Here is a 20,517-nt window from a genome sequence, read left to right as displayed (position 1 = left end):
ACAGGAAGCCTATTATAAAACACTCTATTCTCCTTTCCTGTCTGGTCGATAGATATATCGGCATGTCATATGTGAGTGCGTATATATATTTCTTTTCCGTTCTAGTACTCGTGAGAGCCTGGCATCCAACACTTCGAGCATTGTTGAAAGCAACAGACGTCAGAACCCTGCTCTGAGCCCTGCGCACGGCGGTGCGGGCCCAGCGTTCAGCTTCCGAGCCACCGCAGACCCGCCAACAAGCGAAGCTGAGAAACTGCAGAAACCAGCTAACTGCCTGCAAGCTTCTGTCACTAGTGTCTGATAGTCATCCTGCCTCAGAATTTCTGTCTTATCCCGTACAGCAAAGTTTACGACACTGGGACTGATGTTTACATCTTTGGGGAGAAAAAGCATCTCAACCACAGTTTTAGTGTTTACTTAAACTGTGCTGCTATGTAGACTAGGGGCAACAAATAAATCTTTCTTTCGAGGTATTGCTTTTCACATTTGCGGCTCTGTAGCAACAGAATAGCAGTAGGGATAATATGTACACTTTTTGCTTCACTTAATTGTAACTGAGCACATATATGAAAGTCTAGACACTGTAAGTGTAATCTGCATTTTCAATGTCCATGCAGTTGCCAACTTCATTTAAAAAAAATGCCACAGATGTGTGATGCCCCTGGTCAGAAGCTAAACTCTGCTGCAGAGTTGGTTTCCTTCAAAAATTGAGCCAGTGCTGAAAGTAACCAGCCAGGATCACCGCGAGGAAAAACGATGCCAAACGTGACGAGTGATGACCTCGGCTCTGTCTGTGAGTTATTAATACCAGTCAGTCATTTTCACTGTGCGTTTTTGTGACACAATTTTGCAAATACCTGTTGAAGTGAATAAGAAGAGGTTCTTTTTTTAGAGTGCGGAGGGTGGGGAGGGAGATGGCTTTCCCTTTTGTGTTTCAAAAGTGTGAGAGATGTTTATGTACTGAAGCTCACTACGTGACCTTCCACAGTCACAAATGGGGAGGTAGGCCTTTGCGTAGAGGGGGGAATGGGGAGGGAAGGGAAAGTTATAACTGCCGTAGAGCCGCAACACAGAGTGACACAAAATATAGCAAATATCTTCGGTGTACATCAAGTGATTTAAAAAGATAATCTGATTCTTGTGTCACTTCTGGTATTGCAACTTGCCATTAATGCAGGAACCAGAAAAAATCTAATTTCATTGAACAAAAATATTCTTTATGATATAAATGACAAGTATGGCCTGAAGAACTGATTTCTTTCTAGTGGAAGGACATAAATCTATTTTATGTAGCTTATTAAATAGAGTGCCTAAATTAGGCTATTAAAAATAGCATACAGTGTAGTGATTATCAGAGAACAAAATTTAGAGAATTATAAACTTCTGGCCTTTTTATTCAGTGGATGTTATTTGCAATTTAGCATTTTATGGACATGTTTAGTTTCTAGAAATTAAATGTGTCCGTATGGTGGGCACTAGAAATCTGAATCCTGTAGGTATGGTTTATCCTAATTGCTCTCCTCTAAACTGTTACTCCAGAGTAATTCATACCACGCTAATTACTGCAGAGTAACTTCTAAGGATAGTTGAACTTCAAGAATAATTTTGAGGTGTAGGGTCACATTCTGCTCTGTTCCTCATGCAACCTGGTAGTGCAACAAACTGACTTCAAAAGTAGTTTTGTCTTCGTTTTTTATCAGAACAGACAAATTGGTGGAAGAATAGCAAAGATATTAAAACGTTCAGCAGTCCAAACTGTTGAATAGAAAAGGGACATTTCCACTGTCTAGCTCCTGTAGTACACAGGTATTAAAACCAACTGTACATACTAAAAGCCAGTATTTTCATCAGGTTCTGGTGACACGTATTACTCTGTACGCAAAGTCATTTGAGCTTCACTCATGTTCTATATTCTCATCAGAAGTCTTCATTCAAGGTTCAGCCTTACGTTACGCAGTTGGATATAGTTCATTTACTTATCAGCCGGCTTTCTAACTGGACACAATCAGTTTCTAATTCTGTCAAGAACATCTCTAGTACCCAGTAAATGCACAGGTCTGCTTTCCTTGGTTTCAATGTACAAATTCCATTTCATAGGAGCAATAAGACCTTTCGGTGCACGTGAAGGAAATTATTGTGCTTTTGGTTGGTTATCAAAGTCACTTGGCCTTTAGCCTTCTGCCTTATCATACCTTCCAAGATGTGCTCTAATGACCATACAGCGCTTTGCATGATGCATCTTATTATTCAGTATGTAACTCCAGCCGGGCTTACTCCATGCGAACTGTAGAGTCGGAGTTTTTGTGGGGAGTTGTCATATACTATGCAGTGGCTGACTGTGATTTTGTTTTCTGAGACAAGCTCTGACATCAGTAGTATGTATCCATTCAGTAAATAAAAATGTCAAAACTTAAAAAAAAAAAATAATTACAGCCGATGATCTGAAGTACTAATGGCAGTATTAGAATGTGAAGAGCAAAAATAAATTTCACCTTTTGGAGAAACGTTTGTCATAAACTAATCGGAACTTACGCAGGCAGCTGGTTGTACAGAAGACATAATTCCAACAAAATATGACAATACTTACCTACAAACTGTGTAGTATGTAGTTTCCTAAGGTTCCCAGAGACCAGCAGACAACATAAATGTCATATTAATGTTGACGTGGCATTGTACCAATATTAATGTGACTCTTGGAATATGGAATGTAAACAGAAGTTTCAAATAGAAACGTTCTAATCTTGAATTCCTTTTTTTTTTTTTTTTTTTTTTTTTTTCTTTAAAAATCAACAGTGGAATATAAGGAAATTCCATCTTGAGGTTCTGGTAACAAAACCACGAGAGTGGAGCTTGAGTGCTTTATGTCACCCTAATCCTTTGATGAAATCATAGCCTTGTATTACATGGTTGCTTATCTATCATTCTTCTAATGTATCGATTTAAAGGTTTACAGAGTTAGATTAGGTTGAATCTGTGTTGTGTTCAGCTGTAAAGGGTCAACACAAATCTGTCGGCATTTTGCACACTGAATATGTATTATTATAATACAACATGTTACTTTTATGGTAATTTTTTTTACACATATAACTACCTCCATGAATTTGATGAAATGCAGCAACATAAAAGCGTATTGTACAAAGCAAGGTTAAAAACTTTGAAGCATTAGCTCATGGCGTTCTCTTGTGTGTCAGTGCTTGCGTATGAAGTCATCGTGTTTCCATTGCCACGATTTCCTTTTACAATATTAAAAATCTGTCTTTCAGATGAGTCACGTAGGACTTTGACAAGGCTGCATAATTGGGATAACGGTGAAAAGGGAGGCTGAACCCTCCCGTCCTCTCCCCAGTTACTGCTACAATTTCTGCCTGGTAGAACTTGAAAATGTATATGTAACTGAGCAAATTAGGAGCATCTACAGTCTGTGAAATACGATTGACGGTGTGGGGTTTAAGGGAAGATGCTCTGGGTATTTTCTTGGCAGCCTGCAAATACGCTGGGCCCTATTCTGCCTCCATTTTTGCCAACAGGTCAGGTCGTGGTTTCTCAGAGCTGACAAGGGTTAGAATGGCTCTTCCTTCAGCGATACACTCTGGTTTCTGGAGTAAGTACATCAGAACCACTCACTCTTGTAGAAATGATCAGCAGCTTTTAATTGACTTTGCTGGGAGCAGCGTTAGGGACCCTGCTCAAGGTACGCGCCTATTGTTCAAAGAACGTGGGCGAGTTTCCAAGAAAAATGAAGCTGGCCTTTGAAAAGTAGTCAGTTGCAACAAGCCACCTTTCAGGAGGGAAAAAGAAAGATTTTCCAAAAACCAAAGGAAGAAAGTGGCAGCTGAACTTAAACAGATCATATCTATATACAAGCCCCGATTTATGAACACCTCTTTCAGCAAACCTAGTACTATTATCCCGATGCAAGTTAATATACAATCATCAGCGGAGCTAATTTAGCTGTTAAAGTGGTTCAGTTAAAAATCATGAGAAGTCATCCATTTGACTCCATGCATCATTGTAAAACGTCCATAAAACAAGCAGCGATGCTCTCTCAACTTTAAAATGTATCAGGAAACAAATATTTTAATGAAAACCACGGCCTAGTGCTTGCCAGAGCAGTCGTTCTTATAGCAGAAAATGAGGAAGCCGAGGTCATGCTTTGCACCCAGATCACGCCTTCTGGCCCTGGAGCCCTCTGTGCGGTACAGCCGGGGCAGGCAGGCGGTTGGCACCGTCCCTGTCTCATGTCAGGGCATGCCAAAAAAAAAGAAAGCAAAGAAAGGCTGTAATCTGTGGACAAAGTTATAAAGCAGTTTCTTTCATTCTCTTCAAAAGTCATTCAAGTAAGTTCAATAGTTAACCAAAGTGTTGATACTCTGAAGTTTTCACGCGGTCGGTTTAAGAGAGGAGCTACTCTGCGGTCCTGCAGGGACTCTCAGACAAGCGGTGCCAAACAGATTCCAGTCACACAAGTACTGCCAGCAGAGGTTCTAGGAACAATTTTTTTAATTAAAAATTTGTTTTTCGAATACATTTCCCAGAGCTTTTCCTAAACACAGTTGTTCAAGTTGTGCTGAGGAAGCAAATAGCACTCCTGATCTGGTGTCACCCGCACAGTTTACAATTCTCTTTGCTCTTCTGAAGAAACTGTACAGTATTAAGAGAGAAAAGTTCTATTTTTTACATAATTCTTTAAAAGAAAACAAAGTATATATCTAAAGCGTTCCCCCCAACGTAAATAAAGTACATGGATACTGCATCAGAGTGCTGCGTGGCACGCAGGACCCAACTAAAGCCAGGCTGGTGCTAGAGGAATCCGGGACTCGCGCTTCTCGTAGCGGCTCCGAGCGTTGGTTGCAGCCCCACGGTGTAAATCTGGCGGTCACTCCCCACTTCCCCCCTCTCACAGAGAGTGGAATTGCTCGCTAACTCCATTGAAGCTCAGATCTGAGCTGAGGATTTCCGTATTCCTCCCCCCAAGACGCTAAAGGCAGAGAAGGAGCAGAAGGCCGCACGCGCACGCCCGGAGGTGGAAGAGATCCCTGGCGGAGGGCAGCAACCCCGTGCCCGGCCCGGCTGTGGGGCGAGCTGGCATAGGGGTTGCCTTGGTGTGTGGAGGAGACGTGCGCTGAAAGGGATGGTAATTCTGCAGGTAACTTCCTGTGAGTGACTGAATGTGGCTGTTGCATTAGGTCTAAATGAGTTAATAAATGCAAGTGGGACTTACTGTATGTTAGAAGGGAGTTTTGCAGCCAAGACTGCCTTGTATAAATGTGTTTGCACTGAAAAAAAAAAAAATTAAAAATTACTTGGTCTCTGGTTGCTGTAAAGGTCATCCAAGATGGATGTTCTGTTTATATTGTATAGTATTTCATATGAAATAATTACGGTTCATGAAATGTCTTCCCTAACGTTACTGATTTATAACAGCACATTTGTAACATGGTTTTTATTGTGTCAGTGTACCATATTGTAAATGATGATAACTTGTCATGCTTAGTATAATAATTTAAAGGAAAAAAGGACAGGGATTTTTGTAAGTCTATATTTGAAAGTCCCTCCATATGGTAATATTGTGTTCATGTTGTTTATGTAGTGTTGTGTGAAATATCCATTTTGGATTGTGTTACTTTTTAAGATATTAAATAACATTTGGTTATTTCATGTTTTAAGTGGATTTCTTGTACCCGTCGGTGGCTTTTAGAGAAAACGCTTTCCATTTCAGAGAAGACCGTTTCCATTTAATGCACCGTTCTCTCCCTCATTTAGGAAACCTTGCGTTACAAATCGTCAGTCTCAGAAAAACCGAGTGCGTGCTGTGCCCGTGTGTGCCTCCCTGGAGGGCTGTGAGAGTGCGAGGGAGGAAACTGGCTGCATTCGAGAACCCCATTGGGAAGGGGGAAAGTGCAGGGCTGGGGAAGTGGTGGAAGGTCTCATGTGCATCCTGATGCCCAGCCAAGAGGTTTTGGAGAGGTTCAGGCTCCAGGACTTTGCCACTGCTTAAAATGTCATCCTATTCCTATCGAACCTTTTCCTCCCTTTTTCATTCCTTTCTCTTTTCACTCTCCCTGCTCATTTAAAGACCTTAGAGAAGAAAATGAGCTCCTGTCAGCACTTCCCTTCCAACCATGCCACTCCAGGTTGATGGCTTTAAAAAACACTGGGTGGAGGTTTGCCCCCGCTCTTCATCTCTTCTGTTCTGCTCTCCTTTTGACTCTGCTTCTGTTTTTAACTGTGCTTTCCTGCCCAACATCTCTGCATTGTGAGGATTCAGGAAGGAGTCCCCAAACCTCAACCGACACTGAAGCCCCAGCTCTCGTTTATCTTCCAGCGTGAAGCAAGGCTCTAGCTACAAGCTGAGAAAAACGATTCCAGAAATACCACTGGCTTTGTGTTGGGAGGGCTGAGCTCGTGCTGGTGAGCTGCTTCCTTCCAGCCTCCAAGTCCCCATGCTGAAAAGAGTATTTTTAGCCCTGCTGTCACTGGAGTGACAAATGGGGTCTGGGAGCAGGAAATCCCAAGTACATTTTTTTGAATCTTTTTCCTCAACTCTCATCCTGATAAGCACAGAAGACCTAGCCCTATGCTGGCAGATATTTGAAAACAAGCACAGTAAATAAATCAGCTGGCACGTGCATGTCTGTGCTCTAGGAAGAAGCCTGTCCTTCTGGAGGTGACAATGTAGAGCGGCCCACAGACAGGCTGGGACACTGCTGAGCTTAGCATTTGGGATGCCCCCCTGCAGCCATGGGACCGGCCCCTTGCTGCCTCAGCTGTGCTCCATCCTCCTCCTGCTGCCCTCCAGCAGGCCCCAGCCGCTGGCCCAGCACAGGGAGGCCATGCAGGGAGAAGCTCTCCTGTGTCCAGTTTAGTGCTTGCCTCTGGCTTGTTCCCAGCGTGAACTTGCCAGAAAAGCCCTATTCAGCATCCAGCTGCCACAGCTCCCCATGCTTCCCCTGGACACAAGCTGATGATGACTTTCAGATGCTTGTTACCAGGCCAGCCGTGACCCTGAGCTGAGACATGGCCCTGGCACGGCTTCTCAGTGAAATAGCTGCATTTTTTCCTTCTTCTAAAGGAGCAGTGAGACATTTTACCCAAAACTGCAAGAAGCTGATGGTTGAGACCTTGATTTCATCCGCATGTATGGTGGCATGGTGCAGAGCAGTCCTTCACGTATGCATCACATGCAGACCATCTGCAGCTTGACAAAGGGAACTAAGATCTCCCATCTCAGCATGGCCAGGGCTGTCCCATGCACACAAGAGGAGACCCAGAAAGTCCCTCAGCTCCTGGGCAGGGCACTGGTGCTGGGAATGGCAAGCGGTGATAATGGAGCATGGCGGTCTCGTGGGGTTGTGCAATCTACCATGCACCTGACGGCCCTGTTACCTAACTTCAGGCCAATCTCCCTCTCCAGCCTACAAAGGACCCGGGTGTGTGTTGTTGCCAGCCTCCACACAGCCTTCCTCCATGCTCGGCCCTGGGGGCTGCCCCAGCACATTCAGCCTTTGCTTTCCATCATCTTCTCTTCCTCACCTACTTCTGAAGAAAGCCATTTTTCCTCCAACTGTGGTGTTTTATTTCTAAGTAGTCTCCAGTGGGCCCTAGAGATTTATTATTTGTTCATTACAAGGAAGCTCGAGAGCTTTCACACCTCAGGTAGCTGATGTATTTATTGGTCCTCCTTAGAGGCAGACTGCTCTCCCGTTATTTTTTTATTATCAGCTATAATCCAACACGCAGTGCCCGTATTTCTCATGCTCCAGTGCCATACAGCAGATAACAGTTCCACCAAATCACAGTGTGCAGGGAAGTGTTTGAATATAAAATGAAAATCCTTCTTACTTTTGATGGCAGAAATAAGAAAAAATTATAAAACTCAAGCCTTACAGGATGGCAAACAATAGTTTTACAAAGCTTCCACATTTTAGGAAAAATTTCAGAGTGGTTGGGCACTGGCACAGGCTGCCCAAGGAGGTGGTGGAGTCACCATCACTGGAGGTGTTCAAGAATCGTGGAGATGTGGCACTGGGGGTCATGGTTAGTGGGCATGGTGGGACAGGCTGGGGCTGGGCTAGATTATCTTAGTGGCCTTTTCCAACCTTAATGACTCTATGGTTTTAGGGGGAGAGCTGGAAGGGTCCCACGTGGCAGGAGCGCTGCCAGCAGCTCCCTCCTGCCTGGGCCCTCGCTGCTGGCTGAGCCCTGGCCCGCAGCACCCCCTGCTGCACTTTGCCCCACAGCTGGGAAGCAGCCCCTGCCTGCAAAGCAGCAAAATCCGCACACTGCTGGCAGTATTCCCCCCTGCTCAGGCTGCCCTCTAAAACAAACACAAGATGAAATTGCTTATCTCAGCCCATCAACAGCCTTCCCCCTTCCATGCGCATAGGAGGTTTCCACTCAGGAAAGTTCTGAACACCACAAGGCTCTCACGTTCGCCTTGGAACAAAACCTCCTCTGTCCTTTCTCCCAGTTCCCATTGTACGTGCAGCAACTTGCTGTATGTTCCCTTTCAGAGGATGCGGAGTGCCTCTGCGCTTACTTTGTGTCCAAAAAAATCATCTCTTCTCTCCAGGAAGAGAAGGCGTGTGATGCATCCCAGATGTCTGCATGAGGCAGCGATCTGCAGACATAACAGATTGCAGGAAGGACGTGGGGAAGCAAGGAGCAAATGCTGCCACGTGCCCCTCTCGGCAATGGGAGATCTGTGAGGCTGACATTTTGCTGCACAGGCATACGAAATCCTTCAAATGTTACTCATTCATATTTTATTTTCGTGGCACTATCTGTACAATTGTTGAGAACTCCTAAGTGATAATCCCAATGGTAAATTATGAATCCTTCCTAATTTGACTTGCGTCTGAATTATTGTATGATTTTTCAATGGGACAAAGGTCCAGAACAGCAAGCACTGGAGACCACAGGCTAGCTGGAAACCACAAGAACCGCCCATACAACCCGGCCAGCTGGTTGGCTTTAGGCAGCCCTAGCTCCCACTCAGGAACAGTGAATGCTGCCCCTGCCCTTCCCATTGCAGGGTGCCGAGGAAACCTTCAGAGCCGTCCTTGCCATTGGCTCCAGCTGTCACATGGGGGATGCTGTGGGGCGTGTGGGTCTTTCATCAGGGGCTTTGCTCTGAGCCCACCCGAGGGCAGCCCCTGAGGACAGCGAGGACATGGGGCTGTCATAGTTTTCCTGGGCTGGCCTCTGTACTGGCCTGCACAACCAGGCATCTTATCTTCCATGGCATGAGCCTCCCCTTTGGAAATCAGGAGCTGTTTCATTCGCCTCAGCTCCTACACCGTTAATTCATCCATCTTCCTCCTTTGTATTAATTTTTTAAGCCGTAGCTGTCACATCTGCACACTTACCAGCTGCTTTCCCATTTTAATTGCCCTCTGAGGACTTCCTCAAGAGCCACACCTGCTTTTCTACAGCCCCTCATTTGTCACTGTCCAAACTGGAGAAGGGAGCATTTAAAATTCAGCCTTTATGACTGTGTTGCGTTTCTCCAAACCTGTGATTAATTGCTGGGTCCTTGCAGGCTGTATCCAGCAGTGCCTGAGCGAAGCAGTCTGTGTTTTGCTGGGTAGCTCCTCACATCTCCGCCGTTTAATATCTTCCTGGTGGTGCGCCTTGCATTTCTTCTTCCCACTTGGTGTGTAACCACGGCTGTATGAGACGTGAGGGATTCGCTCCGAGCAACCTGTTCTACGGAGGGCAGGCCCTGCCCCGGGCAGGGCTCGGGCACCACGGCGGGCGGAGGGAGCCCGGGAGCGGGCCCGCCTGGCCAGCAGGGGGCGCGCCGAGCCCAGTAATGGATGCCGGGGCGGTGCGTGTCCGTTGCAGGGTCTGCGGCGTTTGCGCTCTCGGCATTTCTGGCTGCTTGTACAGAAACGGAAAAACAAAGCAATAAAAGCAGCAAACAGGGAGGTTCCCGTTTCCCCTCGCCGTTTCTGGGCCTCCTTTTCCTCTCCTCAAGCTGCTGAAGCGTCCCAAGCTAAACAAAACCACGCTAACTGCTGTTATTTATTCCTAATCAACGCTGATACGTTTCTTCCACTTGCACACAGGTGCTGTTCTGCAGGCCCAGCCAGCAAAGCTTCCCCAGCAGCCAGGACACCAGGAGGGACCATGGAAACGGCTTTACAGCTATACACATACGTACAAAGCTTGAGAATTAAGGAGTGCTCATGTCCCAAAGATGGAGGAGGGGATGCAGGCGCCAAGAAGGCCAGAGGACATACAGCAGTGGCATGCAAAAGATATGAACGCTCTCACTGTTGTTAGTGCAGGTAAACTGACACAAGAAATGGTGAAAAAAACCCACACCTGTTCAAAAGGTTAAATATTGACATGTGTCTAGAAAAAAAGGACTGAACATACAAGCTACAGTAGCTCATGAGATGTATTTAATGTCCCTAATTCAAATGCTGACAACTTTGCCATTTCTAAACAATGTTATCATTCATCTTTCTGATGATTAATCAGCAAAAGCTTCAAACACTGCTTATCACACATTGATGCAGCAATCAAACAAGAAAGGCAAGGTGTTAAGGTTGTTTCTTTTTTCAAAAATCTTACAGTATTTACAAAAAGATGCGTATTTTTTATAAGAGCATTCTTAGAGTTATTCACTCATTCACAATCAGTCGTTGTACAAAAACACCATTCAGAAATACACCCGCCTCAGTTGCATAGTGTACAGAAAAATAGGCTAAAGACACTGAATGAGAATGTGAACTGATTCAGAGATACAAAATTTTGGAGGAAGAAAGACACGCTTCTCCAGTATAACCAACCGTAGTACTCCTGAAGCTAATGAGCTTCTAGTAGGTCTGTCACCCAATTTCTCTGTTACAGATCAAGTATATTTTGAGGTGTACTGCCGTATACACAACCCTTGCATTAAGGTCAAACACCTCATGCTACAGTTAGGATATTTATTCTGCACTGTTTGCATGATGGACAGACACCACGTATGGCCACTGGGACAAATGAGAGTTACACAAAGTACTCACAGTATTGGTTTCATGTGTCACAGCCCATCCCTGGGACAGCGCAATGGACCTGCCCTTATTTCTTATTCACACTTGGATAACGGAGTATCAGAATATTGCTGTGTTTTTCTGTAAGAGGATATTGGACTATTTTTATCGCAGGAGTCAAAACTGCAGACTGAAAGGATTCGCATGCGCTGTATGTATCCTGTTGGTTTTCCAGCAGAACTTTCCCATTCTGTCGTTTGGTTATCTTGTGTGTGCTGATCATTTTCTCACTTTAAAAATGTGCTCCAGTGAATTCATTGAGCCTGGTTCATTAAAGAGCAACAGGGAACTCTGAACACTGGATGCTTGTTTTACAGCTACTGCAAATGCTTAGAAAGCACTAAATTGCCTTTTATACTCAACAGTCTAATAACAAAGACTGATTTTCTCCCTTTTTTTTCCCAATTGATTTGATGGTTCACTTGAGCTTTAAAAAACACATTACATAAATCTTTATAGCTATTACAGAAGTCTTTTGTCAAGTTTAATTTGTTGTGCTTTTTTTTTTCATAGTGTAATCATTCACCCTTAAACTCACTGTACCAGAATGGTGCTTGACTCTGGATCCATATGAATAACAAGCCTTAGAGGTCTATTTTGCACAAGGAGAGATCTAAATCCCAAGGCAGTTTTTCATTGAAATCTCTTGGTTCAGAGGTATTTCAGAGAAGCACTGAGCCCGTCTAAGGACACTGCGGAAGACCACAGCCTCCCAAGGAGGAAAGGACACTTTTCAGGGTCAGACCCTCGCGGCTCTGTTCTAGAGTGGCTAATTTCACAGCAGAAATTTAATGATGCGAAAAGACCACCTCTCTAATGACCCATCGTGGTATGAATACATCCCATGTTTAACACCGAGGGCTGTGACAAGTGGACGATTTAACAATTCGGTGGCTTTAATCTTCTGAGCTCACAGAGCTGTGCTGCTGGGTTTGCTGCCAGCCCTGTGCTGAGCACTGCCCCAGGGTAGATCCATGGCTGCACTGGAGTGAAAGAGCAGGCGCAAGCTGTTTTTTCAAGGGATTTACTGCACCTGCTGTGTTGATGTTTTCAGGATTACATCATCCATTTTACTTGCCCTTCAGGTGCACTACCTCTGAGAGCAGCCCCATGCTCTCCTGCTGTATTTAACTTGACCGTTACAACTTTCTTTGGGCTTGGTAATCCCAGGTAGGAATAGTAGCCAGGATTAATTGAGGGAGAGATGGGAAGAGATGCATCTGCATAAACCCCTCTCCCTGATGCAGAACACCACCTCTAAAGAAAAATAGCAGGGGAGTGTGCAGCCCACCACAGTGCTTTAATGGCGGAGAGCAGGAGCTGGTAGAAAAGCACTAGGTGTAAAAAATCTTCAGACACACAATAGGGTTGAAGAAAAAAAAAAAAACAACATCTAAGCAAGTGGATATCATCTTCACCAAAGAAAATAGAGAGGCTGCTAAGTGGCAGGCTTCCTCACGGTACTTTCTCCTTGAACGCTATGTGTCCAGGTGCCATTTCAAGTTCTTCCTCTTTTTGATGTGGAGGATTTCCATCACTTTTCTCCCTCTCCATCCCCTGCTCCAGCTGCACTCCCTGATGCAATCCCTGTCCTGTGGGCATGCAGTGCCAGGGCTCACTTCAGGGGAAAGTGAAGAAGGAAAAGCTAAGAGAGGTAAGATGCTCTCACACTGCTCTCCTCCTGATCCACCTTTGTTGGCACTTAGCTCAGCAAAGAGCATGGCTCTTTGATCTGTTTAGACTGGGCCTGGCTGGCATTGTGAGGAGAAGGTGGGGGTCTGCTGGAGGTAAAGAACAAACCAGAAAGAGTGCAGATTAATGCACGGACGTCTGTCTCTAGCCCTGAGCTTCCTACTACCTGCAGCCGGGGTCAGCCTCTCCATTAAACATGCAGGGTAAGATGAGTCTGATGTCCAGGAGTGTCCATACACACCCACCAGAAAATGTTGCTGATAGCTGGTCTGAATCCTGCTCCCATCACCAGTGCTGTAAATTCAGAGCAGCAACACCGGCTTTTCTGGCTGTGTTTAGAGCAGCACACAACCTGGCTCTGCGTTACAACTGGTGTAAAAGCCGGATGGGTCAGATTCATGCCTGGTGCAGCACAGCAGATGGATGGGGACAGCACGCTAGTAAGGAAGCTATTATTCAAATGAAGAATTTCAGGGGGAAAAAAAAAAGGAAGAAGAAGAAAAAAAAAAAAGAAGAATCAAGTTGCTGGCAACACTGACTGACATTGTTTGGGGAATCACAGTACCCAGAAGAACGAGAGCAGAGTCAGTGCCAGCACACAGCTGCTCCGTGTGCAGAGTGGCACGCGGACAGCCGTGTTCTTCAGCATGCATTCCACCCTGGACCAGGAGCCATTGTTTGGCAGTGGCTGCACTCCTGCCAGGCTGCACATGACGTTGTAAATATCCACGGACCTGATGGGAGGCGCGCGGTAGTTGGATCTGAAATCTGCAGGAAGAGCAGCAGAGAGAGGCATCAGCGGGTGCAGCTGTGGGTTCTGCTGCTGAAATGCGGGGCAAAGGCTCTTCTGCCCTTCTTGGGGCTGAGCCAAGAGGCTGGGATGCTAAATGTAATATGGACTACCATTTCTATTGTTATATTTTATAATTACAATCTATATAATTGGCAGTATAGCCCGGCAAAAACGTTTTCGATGTTTTCATTCACTATCCATTTGCTCAGCGGGACGCCCAGTTGGGGCAGCCCCAGCCATGTCCCTGGCGGGGATGGGGATGATGGCATGGTACCTGGCCCATACGCGAGGAAGATGCCCCTCATCTCCATCAGCTCATTGTCGTAGCCATGCCAGCCGTTCTGCCAGGCCTCTCTCTTCCCTGTGCCATTCTCCCAGAAGGGCAGCTTGTCCCTGCTCTGGGAAACAGCAGCAGAACATGTTAGCAATACAAATACAAAATTATTGTTGTTATTATTCTTATTAATGTATAGTAATACATTGGTATGCAAATCTCTTTATGTACGAGTCTAATTAATTATCTGATTAACAAGCTCTCAGAATTGCCACGTGCACACTAGATATCTCTAGATAACCCACAATCTGACCCTTTTTGTGGCCAGAGGGCTTGGGAGAAATGTGGCATTTTTGGGACAGCCTGGTGAGTGGGAAGGCCAGTGGAATAAAAAGTAGTGGAAGTAGAGCTGCAGGGAGCAGTAGTAAGATCTCAAGATCTTAATTAATGGGAACAATCTTTTCACATCTGGCAAGAGCAGAACTGGCAGATGAATTGGCAGGAGGAAAAGGAGTAAATCAACACAACCATAATGGCAAATTATGGGAAATGGGAAAGTCTATTTTAAGGACCCATCTTAACAATTTAACTTTGTCTAGCTTCAGCATAGCTGTCATGCCCTTAGGCTTTTTTACGTTCACAGCAATATTTGATGTGAGCATTGCTGTCAGCATGAGTAAATGATGTAATACTTTGACTCAATGTCCAGCAAAAAAATGATCATAGGATCATAGAATCACCACTTCGGTAGTGGTGATTTCCACTCTTGGTGGAAAAGACCTCCAAGATCATCTAGTCTGACCGTCCACCTATTACCAATATTTCCCACTAAACCGTGTCCCTTAGTGTAACAACTAAATGTTTCTTGAACACCTCCAGTGACAGTGATTCCACCACCTCCCTGGGCAGCCTGTTCCAGTGCCTGAACACTCTTTCAGAAAAGAAGATTTTCCCTAACATCCAACCTGAATCTCCCCTGATATGTTCTTCTTACTGTGTTCATGTATGGCACCTTTTCACACTGACATCTAACTATTTTGCTTCTCTGCTTTACCTCTACTATGAACCATCCCTTCTCAGCCACAAGAGTTAGAGGAGAGACAAATCTTCCTTTTTTGTAGAAAAACCTCTCTGGAATATCCTGTATGTTGTAAACATCCATGTGTTCCGCAGCTTTCAATTTTTCATATATCTGCAAAGAAAACAAAGCTTAACACATCATACGGCTATAAAGAGCATATGCACACCTATGGGTCCATAGAAACACCTGATTTTTTTTAAATGGCCAATCCCCCCTTAATCATCAGCACATTCAGACTGAACTTTTCAAGTCCAAAGGTGATGGCTATGCAAAATCTCCTTATAGGTTTTTCAGGGTTCTCAAGTCTTGGATCATAAGCACACAGAAAAACAGGTCATTATGCGTACTTACAATACACGCACTCACAAATGTATGCATGTGAGTACATAAACCTACAGAGACAGATTAGAGAAAACCAAACCATCAAGGGAAACCATAAGCTAAATGGTGAAGAGAAATGCTTGAAGGCTCAATGCGGACTGGGTACAGATAAGGAAAAGGGATATTCTCTTTGGCCCAGTCTGCCGCAGTGAACAATTCCTATCAAAACACTTTGTGTTTCTTACACAACCACTCAATCCCTATCAAAGAGATTGATAGTGCTTAGTTATTGCTTTACAAGGATGAGTGAGATTTATCAGTCAGTGCCTGCAGCCTTAAAGCTGCACAATGATGTGCAAGTGGTCTATTAATCACACTGTCTGGAATAAAATAACACAAAAATGGTTAAAATCTCAATTATTCAGAAAAATATTTAAAATATCTGAAGAGGTTCAGGCACCATCTCCCTTCTGGGAGAAGGGAAGATGTCTACTGTAGGCTCCAGAGCATATGTCACTTTTCTGCTTAAATACAACTAATCTTCAGGAACAAATAGCTCAATTCAACTAGCACAAAAAGTTCACTAGCCTTTTAGTGAATTCTGTCCAGCATATGTGATGCATTTATACACATGCAGGAGATTTGTACTGTCTAACTGGGGTGCTTCAGACATCCACCCAAGGCTGAAACTCCTCACCCTATAAGTGGTTGGGAAGTTGGGCCTCAGCCGGACCCTCTCACCATGGCTTGGACTAGAGAGTGCTCCTGTTGTCTCACCGGGACTTCTGGTGATTCAGAGTGACATAACTCTTAACTGTAATATCACTAGGTTATGATGCAATCTAATTCACTTTAAAGTGAATTAAAATTGTGGAATATGGCTCTTGGGAAACTGAAAATCAACTTAATTTTGCCTGAAGTGGCAGCACTCCAGTCAGAAGGCCTAAGAAGAAATTAAGGAAGAAGAAAACAAAACCATGACATAAAGAACCGTATTTTACTCTCCTTGGGGATATTAGGCTACTTAAGAGAAGTATGTGCTTAAAGAGCTTTGTTGGATGAAACCCCATTTCTCTGTGAAGTTGCAGCCTACACTTGTCCTTGTTTGAAGGTCTTGCCTACAAAACTAGAGATTGCTGAGGTAAGGCAGAGGAAGGCATTTATCAATGCTGTAATCCCATGCAGGAACTTTAAGCAATAGACTTACACATGCCTCTAAGAAAACTGTCAGTCCTGGTGCTAATTTAAAATGTTCTCAATATCCCAGCTGTACAAATCCTGGAGAGCCTCTTTGGGTGCAAAAATTGGCAAATGTTCTCTTCAACAAATTGCATGACTGACAATGCACTGGAATTTGCTAGAATATATTATAGAAAGCAACATTTTTCACATGGAGTGAGGATTCCCTGCTTGTACATCCATTTGTCTACATTCTGAGGACAGCAATAATGACTTCTCAAGCACTAGTTTCTGGTTCTGCTATAACTCACAAGTGTATTAGTTACTGACATTGCATTTTCATTCTTTTCAAGTGGTTTCCATATTTCTTTCTGTATTGTTTTAATTTGCCCCTCAACATCCTGTAGTTCTAGCCTTGTGCTTTTATGATGGATTTAATCCAACATGCTTATTCATCAAAACTCTTCAAAGAGAATATTGTAAAAATGGGCCTTTTTTTTTTTTTTTGGTAATTCTGGTCTATTTGAGCTGATTCCTCAATCTCTAAGCGTGTTCACTGGAATAAAAATGCCAGACCTCTTCCAGATCTTTTGCAAATCCCAGCTACTGAGTCAGTAAATTGACTAAAACATATATAAAATTTTGAAAAAAATCTTCTAGTTATTTATCAGAAGCAAATGGTGGTGAGGTTTGAAAGCTCATGTCTGTGCCAAACAATAGTGGAAGATTATGCTTTTAATTTGCCTGGTGCAAATTCCCTTCAGCAGCCTTTGTTACAAGAGTGTAAAGTCCCAGGATCAAAGTGGCTGTGGAGAAGAGGCACAGGCTGATTCTTACACATTTCTGAGGATGGAATTTGGATGTTACATTCATACTAAAGAAACAAACGTCATAAGAACCAAGGAAATATGAAATAAAATAAATCAGTACCAACAAGCTGCACATACCTCCGTGTGCTTCTCTGGAACTGGCCAAAGGCTCACAACAGGACCTCGGTCCTTCATTTGTATTGTATCACTCATATTGATGTAGTTTTTCAGCTCAATCACTTTGTCTGTCCAAGAGATGTCTGTCATTCCGTGATCAGAGAAGAGGAGGACATTGACATCATGCTGAAGGCCCTTGTTCTGTGAAGTGAATGCACAACAGCCATTATGGCTGGTCTTTATACTGTCTGGGCCCACTGGTAAATTTTAAATCCCATTTGACCTCCTTTGATTTTAGTGGAAGTCCACCAGAAGTAGCATGGCCAAAAATATCCTGCAGTGAACTTGGCCACCACCAATATCAGCGGCTGTCCACTCTTGCATGCTGCCCTGAGAGCCTAAGGGATTAACACCCCACCAAATAGCCAGATTCTACATCCCAGCCCCCAGAAATTGTTGACCCAGTTAGTCTTAGACAGGATTTTATCCAGCTATTCATTGTCTATAGGTCAAAATGGCTGGGGAAGGGCAACTTTGTCACAGCAAAGGTCTTCCTCACTTCCTCTTCTAAATACACTTGGCATTACAGCTTTCACGATTTAGTGAAAATGGAAAAATATATCCCTCTCTTCACTGAAGCACAGAGAACTCTAATGTGTACTTCTCATTGTGAAAAGAGAGCAGAAATATTCATAGAATTGACATTTACCCAGAAGCTTGATATGTTCCTTTTCTCACCACAAAATAATTTGGATAGCACTTTTTTAAAGCAAAGCTTCATGTACAGAGTTCTGATTGGTACCATAAAAACTACCATAAAAGTTAATCATCTGATTTCATAAACCTTACAAAATGAGCTGTTTTGACTCACTCGTCCACTATAAATTCCAGCCAGCAACATGAGTTATAAACAGCTACACGTAGATTGGTTTATGGCTTTCTGGGGCTATTGGGGTAACAATCTACTAGGAGGATTATATCACCATCTACGAAAATATGAATCAGGGTAATGGTGTCTTACCTTCCACATGGCACTAATAGCCTCTCCTTCAGAGGAGATAGAAGTTTACAGCCAATGCATCCAATTAACAGGTATTAAACAGGCTCTTCACAGTGCCACAAAGAGCAGTTTTCAAAGCTTTTTAAAGGCTGTGTTATGGTCTCAGTTAATTACCATTTTTGAAAAGGTTTCTCTAACAATTCCTGTTGTAATGGCAACATAACATGAATTTGGGGAAGAGACAATGGTAGTTTGGGGGCTCTAAGATGACACATGCATGGTGCTGGTACTGTCATTACTACAGAGCAGGTACTTACGCTTGTGGCACAAAGAAAACCAAATTGCATTCAGAACTCAGTTTTCCAATGCCACTGACCTTAATCTGTGCAATCATGTTGCTCAAGGCTTTGTCCACCTCCTTCAGAGCACTCTTCCGCTGCTCGGACCAGGGGCCATAGTGGTGGCCTTCCACGTCAATGCGCTCGTAGTACACCGCTGCCATTTCAGCACTGCCATTACTGGAGGTTGGAGGGAAGGGAGAGCATGATGCACATGGGGGTGGTTAGGGAGCCTTCCTCTACTGACAGAATTAACATCATTCTCCTCACCAGCACTTAGAGCACTGGAGTCCTCTGCTATGTCTTCAAACTAGGAAGGCAACTTGTCATTTAATGACAAAGAAAGAGCCTGAAAAAATACTGATTTCTGTTCTCAATGTCCTTATTGAAAGGGCTGTGGGAACTACAAGTAAAATAGGCTTTAATTACGGTTTGATTCTTCTGGCTTTCCCCTGTGTGAAGTCTTCCAAACCACCTAAGTCAACTCGGGACAGGCTCTTCCATGACCCTTCAGAAACCCGTATAGTGCAATTTGGGGTGAGGTTTTAGATGGGGTTTTTGTTCAGGGATCTGATCAATGAACAGAGAAAAACCAGGGTGATCTCAGAGTTGCACAAGGTTGGTTGGTCACACATTTTTGCACTGAATGTCCCTTGGCCCAATTAGTAGAGATAGCACATACATCAGTGCTTAATTACATTTTCATGACCACTGTACGGTTCACTGCAAAGCTTTCTGAGAGCAGTTGTGTGGATAAAATTGCAAATTTACACCCAAGAAGTTCAAACACAGTCTTTTCCTACAGTACTTAATATGTGAGAGGGTGTGCCATCCATAATATATGCCCTGATCCAGATCAAGATCCCTACAAAAAGATTTTGTGTGACATTCTGACAGGTCTGGCTTCTCTTATTAAAGACATGCTGGTAGTCTGGGGTAACAAGAGAGACGAAAGAGAAAAATTGGAGGTGAGGGACTGAATGAATGAAATTAGAACCTATCATTTGCATTTGGGAGTTGGATAAAGGCCTCAGAAATGCAGTCCCGTAGGCAGGTGAATGTCTCTGCCTTGGTGGGAATGCCTCTGCTAGTCACCCTACATGGTTTTAAAACCATTCAAAAGAAGCAGCCCTCTCCACCCTCAATTTCATTTTAATTGTTACTTTCCATCTATCTCAGGCACAAATTAATTTCTAAAATGTAACCCTGTAACTTCCATGCTGCATATGCCCTTACTGAACCTCTTGAAAAAGTTTTCTTCTGCAGCAGCGCCTGTGTTATTTCACTGCTGAGACTGCTTTGGCTTCTCACTGCAACTAGAAGACCATTTTGATCTAGACAAAAACTAAGAAAAGTTTTGATTGAGTAAAACAAATGGCCTTTCTTAGATCATGGTGAGATTTCTCAATGAGGGCTCAGTACAGTAGTGATAAATGTTGAACCGTACATGCAACTTCAATTCAACTCCTATTGCTGGTAAATTTCAAAAGAAATAGGTAAGGAAAACTTAGTAAGAAAAGCTGAACAGCATCTATGACTGTACTAAGAAGGGTTTTATTTTATCAACACACTTTATAGGCACCACACAATCTTCATGGCTACAGCCCCGAAATTATAGTTGGGGGAAAGACATAAGGGAGGTCTTAAGGGAGAGAAAAGGGATCCAGGCAGAAATTCTAGAGGGGATAATTTGCAAATGGAAATGGTTCAGAGACAAAACCCCTCAGCTCCAGTAGGATCTGTAGGATTTTGGCCCTTTGGGAAGCCATAGCTGGCGCTTGCTGCAGACAACATGGTAACATGGATTTGCCCTCTTCCTGAAATGGCCAGCTCTCACCTCTTGTGAGCTGCCCTGCCCACACTTGCAC

At 43.9% G+C, this 20,517-nt stretch overlaps 2 protein-coding genes across 18 annotated transcripts in view; one reads left to right on the top strand and one right to left on the bottom strand.

Annotated features, from left to right (window-relative positions):
• The window catches only part of STOX2 (storkhead box 2), a 67,101-nt gene extending 61,448 nt beyond the window's left edge, over positions 1-5,653 (top strand). For all 16 annotated transcript variants that reach the window (XM_021397333.1, XM_021397340.1, XM_021397335.1 and 13 more), the window contains one exon: positions 106-5,653. In XM_021397333.1, the coding sequence (XP_021253008.1) occupies positions 106-301 (196 nt within the window). In that variant the 3' untranslated portion in view covers positions 302-5,653. The remainder of the gene's footprint in view (positions 1-105) is intronic.
• The window catches only part of ENPP6 (ectonucleotide pyrophosphatase/phosphodiesterase 6), a 33,661-nt gene continuing 23,531 nt past the window's right edge, over positions 10,388-20,517 (bottom strand). For both annotated transcript variants that reach the window (XM_021397352.1, XM_021397351.1), the window contains 5 exons: positions 18,688-18,829; positions 17,333-17,512; positions 14,859-14,996; positions 13,805-13,928; positions 10,388-13,505 (listed from right to left, as the gene is read on the bottom strand). In XM_021397352.1, coding sequence (XP_021253027.1) covers positions 13,294-13,505; positions 13,805-13,928; positions 14,859-14,996; positions 17,333-17,512; positions 18,688-18,829 — 796 coding nt within the window. In that variant the 3' untranslated portion in view covers positions 10,388-13,293. The remainder of the gene's footprint in view (positions 13,506-13,804; positions 13,929-14,858; positions 14,997-17,332; positions 17,513-18,687; positions 18,830-20,517) is intronic.

The sequence above is a fragment of the Numida meleagris genome, chromosome 4 (assembly GCF_002078875.1).
Source record: "Numida meleagris isolate 19003 breed g44 Domestic line chromosome 4, NumMel1.0, whole genome shotgun sequence".
NCBI lineage: Eukaryota > Metazoa > Chordata > Aves > Galliformes > Numididae > Numida > Numida meleagris.
Note: the sequence above shows the minus strand (reverse complement) of the source record. Positions and strands in the feature narration are given on the sequence as shown.